The sequence below is a fragment of the Pectinophora gossypiella genome, chromosome 15, assembly GCF_024362695.1.
Source record: "Pectinophora gossypiella chromosome 15, ilPecGoss1.1, whole genome shotgun sequence".
NCBI classification, from domain to species: domain Eukaryota; kingdom Metazoa; phylum Arthropoda; class Insecta; order Lepidoptera; family Gelechiidae; genus Pectinophora; species Pectinophora gossypiella.
In genome coordinates, this window is record NC_065418.1 from 8,574,550 (window position 1) to 8,588,710 (window position 14,161).

Below are 14,161 nucleotides of genomic sequence, written 5' to 3' on the forward strand. Positions count from 1 at the left end.
ACAGCGAGAGAGTGTCATACCGTCTTCTCTCGCTTGATGGCACACTGTGATTGGTTGACTCTCCTCTACCACAGATTAACCAAATTATTACGTAAACCCTACAACTTTCCGCTTCAGTAGGAACCCACCAGTGTATGTTCACTTTTATGTAGAGGAGAAGCTATACAAATAAAAAACAAGTATCTTTAAACTATGCAAATATATTACAACGATAATTTACAAGTTAAAATTAAGAGTTATATTAAATTAGTAACGCATATTCATAATGTGCTATATTACGTGATCGTGCGAAAGAAATAGTAAACAAAAACGAAATCACTTCAATACTGATTTAATTAAGTACCTACCTAATCTGTTACTTCTGTTAGTCTGATTTCGAATTGATAGGACATTGCTTAGCTGCCGTTGTTATACGATGTCTCTTCTTCAGTCCACTTCTATTGTTTAAGTTTCTTCACGATCAACGTGACTATGAATTCGATTGATCCAAGTTCACATATAGTAGATGTATCTAAATAATAATTAATACTACTTCAAACTGCTGACTTCAGGCGTATAAAATTCTTAACTTTTAAAACTTCTCCAAAATAACACTCTACCAATCGAAAAGCTAACCATTAATTGGAAAACGAAAAGAAACTTACCAAACTAAACACATGATAAAGTTAAAATACTAAAAGCATCACAAATGTCATCCATCTCACTTCCATTATTGCATATTAAAATTACTTTATAAGAGATTCAAATATACACAAAAATGCTCATTGAAATAATTTCTGTAAACAGAAACTGGAAGAGCTAATTTAAAACTCGAAAACACAACACGTTTAACGAAATTCAGAAGAAACGTTTATATTACAGAAATCCGTTTATGAAGTCAGTAAAACTAGTTTCAGGCAGTTGGTACATCCCGACGTATTATTTGTGACTTTACGTTAGAATCATAACAATGTGGAGGAATATACCAATTGCTCAGTCTTAATCTCAAGGCTCTTTATATGAGAGGCGGTAGGTTTTTGACTCTGACTAAGTGCGTGTGTGACTTGGAGCGGTTCACGTTGGTAGGCGGCGTCTTGACGGCCATCACCGAGACAGTGTTCTGTCGCTGGAGGTGAAGCTTGTTGGCGCTGAGCGGCGCGCGCGGCGTCGCGAAACCATCGTTGTTAAGTTTTATCGCCGACCGAGTCAACCTCGTCGGCGTATACGCAAGGGTCGACTTAGGCGTCATAGCCACGTTTACATGCTGAATATTCTCCTTGCCGATCTTAGGCGTCATCGGAGCCTGGGGCTTCCTCGGAGTTTTTTTTGGGGTGTTGTTTGGAGTATTCTTCTCTTCGCTCGCCTGGTGCACTTTGATGGCGATGTGGTTCGCCATTGAGCTGCGGCTGATTTGCTTCTCGTTTATACGGTCCTGAAAAAAAATAAAAATATTAGTAGTTAGTTTCAAAAGTATAAGCAATATTCAATTACATAGAAATATTGCTTTTGCAGTGCCATATAAATGAACGGGACATGTAACCGATCTCTCAATATAAATTAGGGAATATCAGTTTTCGTTGATTTTAAAATCTTTCATCTTGCAATGGAGCAGTGTGGCAATATGCTACACACCCCCTCCGGTTGATTGAGGGCAGGCCTGTGCCCAACAGTGGGATATAAGCTATTTATGTTTCGTATATTAGCTATTTGTGTTTGCTTTATTTCGAAATCTTTACATACAACACTAGTTCATAAAACAACTCGCTCTATACAAGTCATGACAAAAGATTAAAACTAAAAAGATGTTGCATTTTATGTTACGTAGCATTAGACACATTAGCTACATTCATACATACATACATACATAAACTCACGCCTATTTCCCACATTCATAATTTATATTTATTTATCAAGGCTAAAGCCGTGGAAGCCCAGTTGGTTGAACGCTTGCCTCTCACTTTGAGGTCGCAAGTTTGAATCCAGCACAGGCCTAACCAATGATTGTCGAGTTTTCATTTTGTGACCTAATCTGTATTGGGCTGGTTTTCTCGCGGATTGGCAGGTCAGACAGTCGCTTCTGTAAAAAACCGGACCTTCTGAAATCTTCCGGTTAGGTAAGTGAACCCTATGAAAAACGGGATAATGCTAGGGAGATGATGATAATTAGTGGGGTTATTTATCAACGCTATATAGGTTTACGAAGAAATAGATAAATCTCTTATAGACCAAGACCCTGTTTCGCCACTTGTCGATAAATGTGTAATAGACCATCCTGACCTAGTCAGATAGCAGTTTAGGTAAATTAACAAACACTAACCCCGCAGATTTATTACACTCGAAAATAAGAGACGTAACAAAGGTCGCGGATGTGACGAAAACAGTAAGGAGATTCAAATGGCGTTGGACAGGACACCTGATGATGTCTAGAATAAAATAGTGGACTAAAGACATCACAGAATGGTACCCCAGAGATGGCAAAAGGCGAAAAGGGAGACCAAACAAAAGGTGGGAAGACGATCTACCGCAAGGTTGGAGAAGGTCAACAGGCGTGGCGCAATAAGGAGGAGGCCTATGTCCTAAGACAGCCCGACGTATAAATAAACATATAAAGAATTAATTAATAAAGTAAAACTATGTAATAATGTCGGTAAATAAAGGTCGCGGGAAGCCACTGGATGCGGGCAGCGCAGAACCGATCGTCGTGGAGATCCTTGGGGGAGGCCTATGCCCAGCAGTGGGCATCGTACGGCTGATGATGAAAGGCATTTTCATTTTATTTTAACCCCGCAGATTGGTATCATACTTTTATCAACAAATGGATAAACAGGTAAGACTAGAGCCAGACTTACACTTCTCCTCTATTTACCTTGAAGTCCGTGTAGGTGGTGAGCAGCGTGGTTTCCATCAGCGGGTCTTTGGGCGCGGTCTCTTGGTTGGAGGCGGTCGACTGGGTCGTGCTGATAGACATGCGACTGCTGCTGCGGCGTTTGCCTTGAGACTGGATGGGGAAAGGATTGTTTATAGTTGCGCATGCTGATGGAGGCATTACATTCAATCTTATTCTTCTATCGTGTTAGTTGTGAGGTGGAAGACCAACCCCAACAATCCTGGTGCCAGGATCCTGGTTATTATTAGGTTCAGTGACCGGGTGTGACTTCTCAGTACAATTGTTAACAAATTCCGTCTGAGCTAAATCTATAGAACTCCCTATAAAGTAAATAAAATTGACTAAGAGACAAACATTCTTCTCAGTGTCTCCTAAAATCCTAAAGAGGCCTACTACAGCATAATATTTGTATTATTTCTAAGTACAGATTCTTTCGCTCTAAGGTTAACAGTAGGAAATTGCTATTTAGCAATAAGGCCGCCTATTATACTTCTGCTGTCCTATTTGTATACTGTCGTTTTCTTGTGTAGTTATGCAATAAACAACTGTATTGTAATATTTGTAAATCTTTCGATTTTTATCGCCTGTCTTCCCTAATTCTCTTTCCTGCTGGGAACTGGGTCGGCTTTCCTGCGGTCTGCTGGAAGAGATTTCAACTAGAAACAACTGAACCGTTTGACTATCATTATGCTTGGCCAGTGTATAATAAACTGCTAAATGAATAAAGAAACATCCTCACACGATGAAATAAAAAAACAATTAATTAACACTTGTCTAATAAAGTGTTTGCCTCGAACACATTGCATGTACATCGAACACATGTCAATAAACACATTAAGTTTCTTGTTCACTTGCAAGTGGCAACTGATAGAGAATAACTTCATTACGCGGGATAATTCACTACAATTACGCGACCAGTTTGTTAGGTTCGTGTGGAAAAAATGCACGCACTCGCTACATTAGTGACGTAACTGAACATTCTTCATTGATTGGATGTGGCTAGCGCCTAGCGTGAGACGTCGACACATGACGGGTGGTTTGGCCTCAAGTCGGTCAAGTTTTTTGTAGCCCTGGTTTTCGGCAGCTCCTTACTTAGGTAGGTATTATATTACATACATAACACCCGTAATCCGTAAATGAGTGCGGGAGCCACGCGCCATCATCAAAATAATTGAAAGAAAGAAAATATTTATTCGACAAAAAAATTACATATAATTACATATTGTTATGTGGTAGTTAGTAATTAACAATAAAATTATAAATAATGCCGAATCGGCTGCAGCTCAGCAAATGCCATTAGCTGTAGCTAGATTATGGCGCTGATTTTCAGCTGCAGCCGATTTATCATCAAAAAAACAATTAAACAAAAACTCATTTATGTTTCATATCCATGTGTAATATCTGTATGTTAATTTTAAGTTTCTGTGCACTAATGTATATTTGATTTGATGGACATGGTTATCAGCCCATTGCCCAAATAGATAGTTCATAGTTAGATGTTAAAATTGTCTACCGAGTATGTAGTACATAATTTAATAGATGCTCAATAGCTGATTGTATCTATTGGGGAGCATGTTATGTATTGTGTATGTATGTAGTCGTTATATGAACCTATGGCGGCTCAATTGTACCTAACCCTTACACCAAGGTCGATAATGTCGGTCATTAATCTCACAACCCACACGAGAGAAGAAATAGCATGTTAACATACCCGCCGCTTGTGCTTGAGGATACTGCCATTGACAGCGAGTTTGGGCGTCTTCTTGGCATCGGCTTCGTAGTCCAGCTTCTTCCTTACGTTCTGGCCCTTGTCCGACAGAGCTTTAGCGGCCAGCCGACCGCTGATGCGCCTGTAGATAATACAATCATGTAGTACTCCTGTGCAACACTAAATTGTTCCTGGGAAGAGTGTGGTGTGCATTACGTACACTACACACATATACGTCCTATTTGGCACAAGTATGCTGTTATTTTTGATAATGAATGGCACACATATGGGCCATACCTAACATGAGTGTCGGTATATGGTCCATATGGCTAAATGAGTTCAGTAGGGTCCACAGAATATCAGCGTCGTGGTTAATACCGCGGCTTGTGCTGAGTGAGATCCTTTTATTTCAGGACGTCCACCTTATGATCATTTCGAGGAAAATCTTTTTTGTTTCATTAATATTATTGAAAAAAAAAAATGTCTTGTTCTTTGTGTGGAGTCCTATTATAATAAACAACTTCTATTTTATTTTATACTCTACCGAGGATTAGTTACACCATCCGTTTAGTAGTTGTTAATGTTGTTAATATTTCAAGACTTGTGACTTGTTACGTCTACAGTACGCCCAAATGCTTATAATTCTTTATAATTGCATTACGATTTGTTTCAAAAACAATGATCATCTCATCATCAATGAACATCAACCACAACTTGATTCTAAACCTCTAAGACTGACTGCTGACTCATTAATTGTAATCACTACGCGCTAAAGTAATAATTACATACAATAATAAAATATTAACGCAATCCACTTCACTAATAATGTTATCTCGATACACAAATTACATAAACTTAATAACTACATAAAGTATTTCTCATTCCTCGCTATGTAGTTACTTATGCAACCTGATACGTAATTAGGTGGAAAGCAGTACGACAGACGCGTATAAGATTTGATTACTATTGTCGCTAATCAAGCAAAACTTGCCTGCGTGACGCAACTGTCGCACTTCATTGCTTTCACAAACGAGCACTGAAAGAGTAAACAGGGAATGAAAAATACTCGCATTGTATTTGTACGTGATGTGGGAACAAAATTGATGCGGTTGGTTTTGTTGATAGACTATACAGAGTGTTAGTGACACCGTAACGAAAACTTTGAGGGATGATTCATTCACAAAAGTATGGAACTGCAAATAATTCCAAAAAAACACTAAAACTTTTATGAATTTTGCGACATGAAATTACACTTGATATAAATCATTCCCCAAAGATTTTGTTAGTGTCACTAACACCCATACATATGTACGGTTACCTGTACGTACGTTCACGAGTTTTTTTTTTTTTTTTTCAATTAATATGTATACAGTTTGGGACCATGTCACATTAACTTTTTTGACAAATTGATCTGTAAGTCTCACTAAATGTCAAATATGTTAGTGCGACAGAGTCCTAAAGTGGGTACATTATATTGCTCATGACTGTACGTGCACAAGGTGTAAGTGACGAATACTGAGGGAGATGATTGAGTTAATATCAAGTGGAATTGACCATCGCAAAAGTATATAATTTATGATAATTAAAAAAAAAACATGAATTTTACGATGGAATAAAATTCCACTTGATATTAACTTAGAATCCTACGCTGAATCATCCCCTTCAGTGTTCAGTTCGGTGTCACTAACATCCTGTAGAAACTATACACTAGGTTTTGCAACTGCAATGTGAACGCGCGACTAACAATCGAGATCAAGTGTTGATAGCTGAACAAATTCGCACGTGTGTAATGGGTTCTTGTTACTTTCAACACTTTTTCATCGTTTCCGTGTTCGATGAAGCATAGTTTGAAAAAACTTATAGTATTAGATGGGTTATGGCGTTTAATTGATATTAATGTGACCGATACTAAAAACGCACAGAAAAACTAAAATCACAGTTGGATTAAAATTTAAAACCATCAAGTGAGATGAGAAAATCGTAAAGGTGTGAGTGAATGCGTTTTTTGAACAAATTACTCCATTTTGGATCTTATTTATAATCCTTATTTATTATAAATTGAGTCTGCTGTATTATGTGACGTTTATCTTTTAAAAGCATTCCATTAAGGTAAAAATTGACTGCACAATCTACAAAGTTTTGTTTTGTATTTCCTAAAGATAAGATTCATTATGCGTATGAAATTATTGGTTTTGTTGGTACATGATGACTGATGATAGGTTTATGAGACACCGTATTCTATTTTCATAATGATATTTTTTAATATTGTTACTTTGAACAAACCATTTAAAAAACCCTTACCTCTTAACAGTAGTGATCGCTGATCTCTTGAGCGCCGACAGGTTGTTGGTGAAGGTGGTGACAGCTTTGGCGGCGCTGCCAGTCATCAGCGGGCGCTTTTGTGGTGGCCTGGCGGTAAAAATGGAAATTAGAATTCGAATATAATTAATGAGGTGATTTTTGAGGCAAGAAAATGAAAGGTAAGTATAGCAAGCAGAACTAACACGTCCTGACTGCTAGCAACCACAGTACATCAATTTTAGGAAGCTTACACCAAAAAGTAGTTTCAAGTACGCTTCTGGAGAAATGTGACCGCAATGATCAAAGTGTTTCTAGAAAGGACCGACTGTCGAACCCTTCAAGATGGCTGATAGTCCATCCATAAATACTGAACCAGTAATTGCCGGAATAAACGCTATATTGATAGGGTAGGGCTTAGAGATGAACTGTAGCATAAGGCAGCGATCACAATAGATCTTACAGGGGGGTTAAAATGGCCACATCGAAGCAATTTATCAAAAAAAGCAATATTGCAATTTGACATTTTGCGCATATAAGTAAGTGCGCAATGCAAACAAATGTCAAATTGCAATATTGCTTTTTTTGATAAATTGCTTCGATGTGGCCATTTTAACACCCCAGGTCTGCACAGTCCCCAGCTTAAAAAATATATAGAGCGATACGACTCACCTATTACGTTGGTCTAACAAAAAAGCTAGATGTGTCACTTAGCTCATGAGCTCGGTAAAGATGATAACTTCCATTTTAGTACTTCTCACCTATTTTTCTCTGCAGTGGCCAGCCCGGCGGCGGTGCGGTTGCGCTTGCCGAGCGGCGAGGTGGCGAGCGAGCGCAGCAGCGGCGTGGTGGGCGTCAGGGCTTGCTTACGCGCCGATAGTTTGTTGTGGCGCTCCTGTATAAAAAAACAATCTATATTCGCATTTTTGTGGGCCCTAATGCTTATACGTACATCAAACATGCCACTGTATATCGGTTAAGTAATCGACATGCATAAAGGCTTCCGTGGGCTAATAACAGAGATGGTTCCTCAAACTGAAAAAATAATTTATGACAAACAAACAAACCCTAGTTTGGTCACGACATAGAAGGCTGATTACGTTGATTGTTCGAGAGTAATGATCCGTACTTTGGAGGGCTGGATTTGGATCCGTACGTTCAGTTATCGGCCCCGACTTGTAAGGGGCCATTGGCGGGTCAATATAAACCTTGACCTAGGGTGAATGAGGTCAGTCATTGACTTTGTGAGGGTTGTGATCCAAACCAAAGAAGAGCAACAAATTCTATAAACAGCATTACACGTTCCACTATTGCATTGCGAATAGACCTCCTAACCAGTCAAAGGAAAGTTATACCGTCTGAACCATTGGCTTAGTCAGTTTTGAGCCTTTCAACTACACTTATCGAGCACAGCTTTGGTGTGAGTCAAATTAATTCAAATAAAAAGTTGCTAATCCAAAAACCAACTGGGCTACTGGTTTTACTCGGATCTATATAATTTCAAATAATACAGTATGTATTACTTATTTACTGTTTTGGACTTATATATTTTCATTACTTCATCTGCCAGACTGACACTTGAATTTCATTTGCTTTAGTCAAACGCAGCAGAGGTGATGAATGAAGCAATCAGTAAAACATCTGAGCAACGAAAGAAAATTCAATGTTACACTCAAATGTTACGTAAACAATTTGATTTGTACTTCCCAAATGAGGTTTAGAAACGATTGAAAGATCGACTAAAAAGAATTGTAGATTTTTAAAGAAGTTTCTAGAATACGTAGATGTTAAGGTTTCTGAGATCAACGTTTTCAGTTTCAGATATGTATACGATTAACTTACCGCTTTCCTGGTCTCCCATTCATCAGTCATCAGCTGCAGCAGCGGCTTGCCTTCCACGGTGAAAGTGTTGCCTGTCTTAGCTTCGTACTCCGTCACCAGCTCACGCAGTTGCTCCTCAATCTTCGGCAACTGCAAATAGATCAACAATTATATACGGAACAAAAACTTAAGCTACTTCAGAGCACTTCCCACTTGCCGATGCGATGCCCAAATATTTTACGTTGGATTGTCAGGAGCTGTAGGCCTTTGTAAACATAGATAGCCCCGCGATATTCGTCACCTCTATGTAGATAGCAAGTGCCATGTCGCGAGTTTAGTAGCCGTAGGCTCTCGCATTGGCTAAGCCATAAATATACAAATTCTATTGGCTATAAGTGGGCGTTGCGCTACGTGTAAGGTACTCCGCGGGTGTTGTAATGCCCCACCTCCCACACACGCGGTTCTAGCTTAGACATCTTCAGCCCGCGATATAATGTACGTAGATGGCTGGTACGTGGAGGAGCTCGGTGGCGCAGCGGTCAACGCGCTCGGTCTGCGATTGTTGAAGTAAAGCAACTTTCGTGAAGGCCTGTCATCTCGAGCTCCTCCGTGCTTCGGAAGGCACGTTAAGCCGTTGGTCCCGGCTGCATTAGTAGTCGTTAATAACCATCAATCCGCACTGGGCCCGCGTGATGGTTTAAGGCCCGAACTCCCTATCCATCCATAGGGAAGGCCCGTGCCCCAGCAGTGGGGACGTTAATGGGCTGATGATGATGATGATGAGATGGCTGGTGTAGTGGTTAGTCTCACCTTGTTGGCGATGGTCTTGCGCTCCTTCTCCTCGCGTAGCAGCTGTCCCCCGCGGTTGTGGTAGCGGCCCGGCTCTGACGCGCGCGCTTCTAGCTCTGTCATCTTCAGCCATAAGTTCTTGCGCGTCAGCACTAGCTCGAATATGTGCCTGGAAAATAACGCTGTTTAAAGATAGGTTCGCCTATAGCAGTGGGTGACTACAGGCTGAATAGATAGATATTATTGCACTTGAGGTGCTGTAGTATCAAACGCGCTTAACCTAGTTCTTAACATGCGATTCATAATAGCGTGTCAGCGGGATATATGCGGGCAACAAATCCTGTTGTGTATTCCATTTTCTGTACATGTTAACATCTCCGGGGGTTATAATACACAAGTACTTTAAAGTGCATAACAATGGTTTCTTGGGACATTTTCTTTACAATCATTGGCACTTTGATCCTTGAAATGATGTGAAAACAATATAACTCTACATAAACTGTCTTAGGTAGGTAGGCTAGAGTACTAATACCAACAATAACTCATGTTAATAAAGTAACAGTTATTACAAAGAGTAGCTGATAAGACCTTAGTAACTTACTTGTGTTCATTATAGAACTTGGTAATCTTGTCTAAGTAGAGCTCGTGCAGGGTGAGCGTGTCCTCGGTGAAGATGTCTTGGAAGTAATGTACGAACTCCTCGCGCTCACGGTGCGAGTACATCACGTTGTCCCACATCAGCTTAATCTTTGTACGGACGTTCGCCACGAACACCTATACAAATAATTGATACGATAAATAGACTAATATTAATTTGAATCAAAATAATTGATAGGTTTTTTGATAAACATTATTTAAATTCTCGTACAAATATCGTAGTATTGTCCTCGTATGTTGTGTGCGCCTATAATTGGCTTATGTAACGGTCTAATTCCTGATGTAACTTTTATTTTCTTCAATGTTTCATTATATACAGGGTGTCCCGGACACCCTGTATAAGCTGTTGGTGTACCTTTTTTTATAAATAAATAAATATTCCGCTCCGTGTTACAGATCTAACATTGTCTATATTTTAATTTGTATAAAAATATGAAACAGACTAAACATTTGAACATCATGGAATAGTCAAGACGCTCGCGTAGTTCTAAGAAGCTTGGCAAGATCCTCGCGTAGTTCTACATAGCTTGGCCAAACGCTCGCGTAGTTCTACGAAGCTTGGCGAGATGCTCGCGTAGTTCCACACAGCATAGCGGGTCCCTCGCGTAGTTCTATATAACATGGCCATTAGATTACCTGAATCTTCTGCCGTTTGATCTGGTCGCAGCGCTTAATCTCTTCCTTGATAGCCGCCTCGGTGGCGGGGTGGCAGCCCTGGTGCGCGTGCAGGAAGTTCTCGCGGTATATCTGGTCCTCTTCTAAGCACTCCCATAACTTAGCCAGACGCTCGCGGAGTTCTAACACCTGGGGTGAAATATTAAATTATACGACGAAGATAGATTGATTGAAACTAAGAACTACTGAAGAGAATTATCTCTTATAATATCTATATCATAATTAAACTAGTAATAACGTGTGATGCCTCACACGCACCCCTTTATTCATTAGGCAATCACAGTCAAATCAAAGGGTTCACACTTAAACAACAATAAAAAATAATACTATACAACATAATAACAAGTGTTGCACTTTATTTACACTCTTACAGCACTACTACCCTACTACTACTCTTACTCTTATGCAGACCTTACAGATCGGTAGTGGTACTACCAGACAGTTTACCAGCTAATATAAAGTAAAAATATTTGTTTAAACTGGATAGGTACTCTAGATAGTATGAAGAATGACAACACTTACCCTATTGTTAGTCTGCTCATACTTCTCCTGCAGATCTTGTTGCAGCTTGGCGAGGCGCTCCATGTTGAGGTCAGTGACCTTGAAATCCACAGATAGGGAGGTCACCACCATGTGCTCAAACTTATTCTGAGGCTTGATTTGGAGTTTCTCTGAAATTTTATTGCAAATTTTATTTTTCTGACTGCTTATATTTGCATCATAATCTTTGAAGAATACATAAACATTTAAGTAAAAAGAATGTTGTGTTTTAATTAAGCAAGTGGTTTTAGCTCGGTCAGTAACTAGGTATCTCAGAAACATTGAAAAAAAATCCAACTCCCTATTTAGGTAGGTATATGGATTTCAATAATGTTAACTGGCTTTTAAAACATCATATGTATATAAATAGAGGAATGTACCTACATTATTATATATCTCTTCAATAGAGGCTAATTATTTAAGTTTCCATTTTATAATATTTTATTAGCTCCTATCAAAATAAAGTCAGATAAGAAACATGTTTATATTTTATGTAATTATAAATTCTCTGACTGGTTTAGAGCAAGTCTGTGCCATGCAGTGGAACAAATATAGATAGGCTGTTTACGTGAATTATAATATAAACATGAAGGTACATGAAGGTAGGTACAATATCATGTTCCTTACCCATAATATCCTTGACTTCAACTTGAGTATTCAGAAAGATCTCAGCACGCTTGTCTCTCTCAGCCTGCAGCACATCCAGGTGATTCTTCAGCTTATCCAGTTCCTCTTCAGGGGGCAAAGGAATCTCTTGAAGGTCCTGGATGGTGACTCCGAGCTTGTCAGTCAAGTCTCGTTGCCATTCCAGTAGCCTTTCCATCTCCATGCGACGTTGTTGGACTTGTTCTCTATATCTGTAAGATTCAATGACAGAAAAAAATTAACACTAATAAAGTATTGCCTGTTGAAGTGGTGGATGAGTTTGGAATTGTAATTTATTTAACAGATTTTGTATATGGACAATACACTGAAAACATGGCTTTCAGCTTATAAGCATTTGTGAAGTTTTTTTTTATAAATATTCATATTCATACAGGCACAAATTTTATTTAAATTCTATCCCTTTCTTGCACTCATTGTAAGTAAAAGATGGCAGTATTTTAAAAAAGACAATGTAAATAAAATTAAGTTATTTGTCTATTTGTTGTGTATTGTCTTATTATTTAGAGTTCTTAGTACAAAAAATATTATTACATAACATAAACATAATAGTGGAAGTTTACCCTGCAATTTGATGTTCAAGCTCCTGCTTATAATCACTGAGCATCATTTCCTCTTTGAAGTCCAAAATGGTGATGTCCACTGAGAGGCACTTGCTTAGCTCTTCAGTTTCCTCTTTCAGCTCTGTTGACAAAATATTGTTTTTTAAATCAGCTTCATAATTCTCCAAGCTTCAACCAACAAGTAATCACAACTTGATACTACTACAAAGTTTTCCTTAAGCTATTTCCGAATTGTTAAATTGATACTAAAAATAGTGACCTATAATGTACTCCCATTTACTATTATTATCCTATTTACGTGTTTTGAAAATAAAAATTTTATTGCTAGTATATATTTAGGTTAGTACTCCTTGTAAAATAGAGTAATGAACCTATGATTTTGATTGTAATGTACCTAAAGAGAAATAAAAAAACTATGACAATACATGTACAGAAATCTTATGACTCTTAAGTATAGAAATATTACAGAAAATAATCATTAAATTCGATTTTTATCGCTATACAAATGTGACAGAATGATTATAATGAAAAGTATATTATATTAGTAATGCTCACTGTCGACTTGATCCTGCATAGTTTTCAGCTTCTGTCTGGTCTCCGAGATGACGTCCCGGTGAAGCTCCTTCTCAATCAGCACCAACTTCATGATGTTGTGGATCTTAGTGTCATTGTCCACTCCAAGATGTGACCAGTTCAGCCACAACTCCTCCATCATGTGACGGACATTCTGAGATATCTCGTGGAGAACTTCATTGCTGTTAACATTGTAACATTATTAGGGTAACTACAAGTTTTACAAAGGAGCTTATTTAGCTTATTGTTTCAACCACTAATTTAGGATTTTTGGAAAAAACATAGTTGTATTATAGATTTTGGGATGGAGGGAAATAAAATTTAAAGAATTGTAGGGATGTGCTTAGGTAACATTTGAATGAATTATTTGATATGCGTCGTACAGAGTTTCAAATATACTTATTTCAAAGTCAATTCCCAACGGCTTTTCTTCAAGTAAAAGTAACACAGGGCGTCAACCGGCTTAGATTAATTTTACGAGTAAATACGGGTTTAACATTAAAACAAATACCACGGTATTAAACAACTAACAGGTTAGAAAGATATTTGATATATTATTATTGCAAATAAATGCAAACAATTAACCAAATAAGTACTTACAACAATTTACTGATATCTTCCGATAGTGTGATCATTTTGATATTCACAAAAGTAGTTTCAAGTTCTTACAAATAATAATTACATATATTTCACGATAAATGAATAACACCACAACAGTTTTGCAAAACGCCACAAAAATTATAAAGATACGATAGAAAAATATCTGATCAATCGTCAACGTCCGTATTGTAACAACGTTTTTCAAATCTATACGTTACAAAACAAAATGTCTACATCTGCGCTGTGATTGGCTCCTCGCTTTTTTTAAATGCGTCATGTCAAGTTGTGCTTTTTTCGCACGATTGTGGACACATCATTTCAGCGTATGATATTGCGAATAATTAATGAAAGAAACACAATATAAAAAAAAGTATTTCGTATATCGGGCAGTTTTTACAAATTTGGGTT

At 38.1% G+C, this 14,161-nt stretch overlaps 1 protein-coding gene across 1 annotated transcript; it reads right to left on the reverse strand.

The window, feature by feature from the left end:
• Nucleotides 1-182: 182 nt before the first annotated feature.
• Nucleotides 183-13,956, reverse strand: LOC126372962 (protein regulator of cytokinesis 1-like). The gene is made up of 14 exons (XM_050018889.1): nt 13,754-13,956; nt 13,136-13,335; nt 12,581-12,701; nt 11,982-12,211; nt 11,337-11,485; nt 10,776-10,943; nt 10,084-10,256; nt 9,504-9,651; nt 8,715-8,843; nt 7,634-7,767; nt 6,876-6,983; nt 4,578-4,716; nt 2,846-2,977; nt 183-1,411 (listed from the first exon to the last, which is right to left on the reverse strand). The coding sequence occupies exons 1-14, from the start codon at nt 13,786-13,788 to the stop codon at nt 995-997; spliced, it is 2,283 nt and encodes a 760-aa protein (XP_049874846.1). The 5' UTR covers nt 13,789-13,956; the 3' UTR covers nt 183-994.
• Nucleotides 13,957-14,161: the final 205 nt, after the last annotated feature.

Bases quoted from the DNA above. Each gene is read 5' to 3' on its own strand.
- LOC126372962 (XM_050018889.1), bottom strand. From the start codon at position 13,788: ATGATCACACTATCGGAAGATATCAGTAAATTGTT. The intron at 11,486-11,981 runs GTAAGGAACATG...ATAAAATTTCAG, and splicing joins TGAAGTCAAGGATATTATGG to AGAAACTCCAAATCAAGCCT. The intron at 10,257-10,775 runs GTAATCTAATGG...TTATTTGTATAG, and splicing joins TCAAACGGCAGAAGATTCAG to GTGTTCGTGGCGAACGTCCG.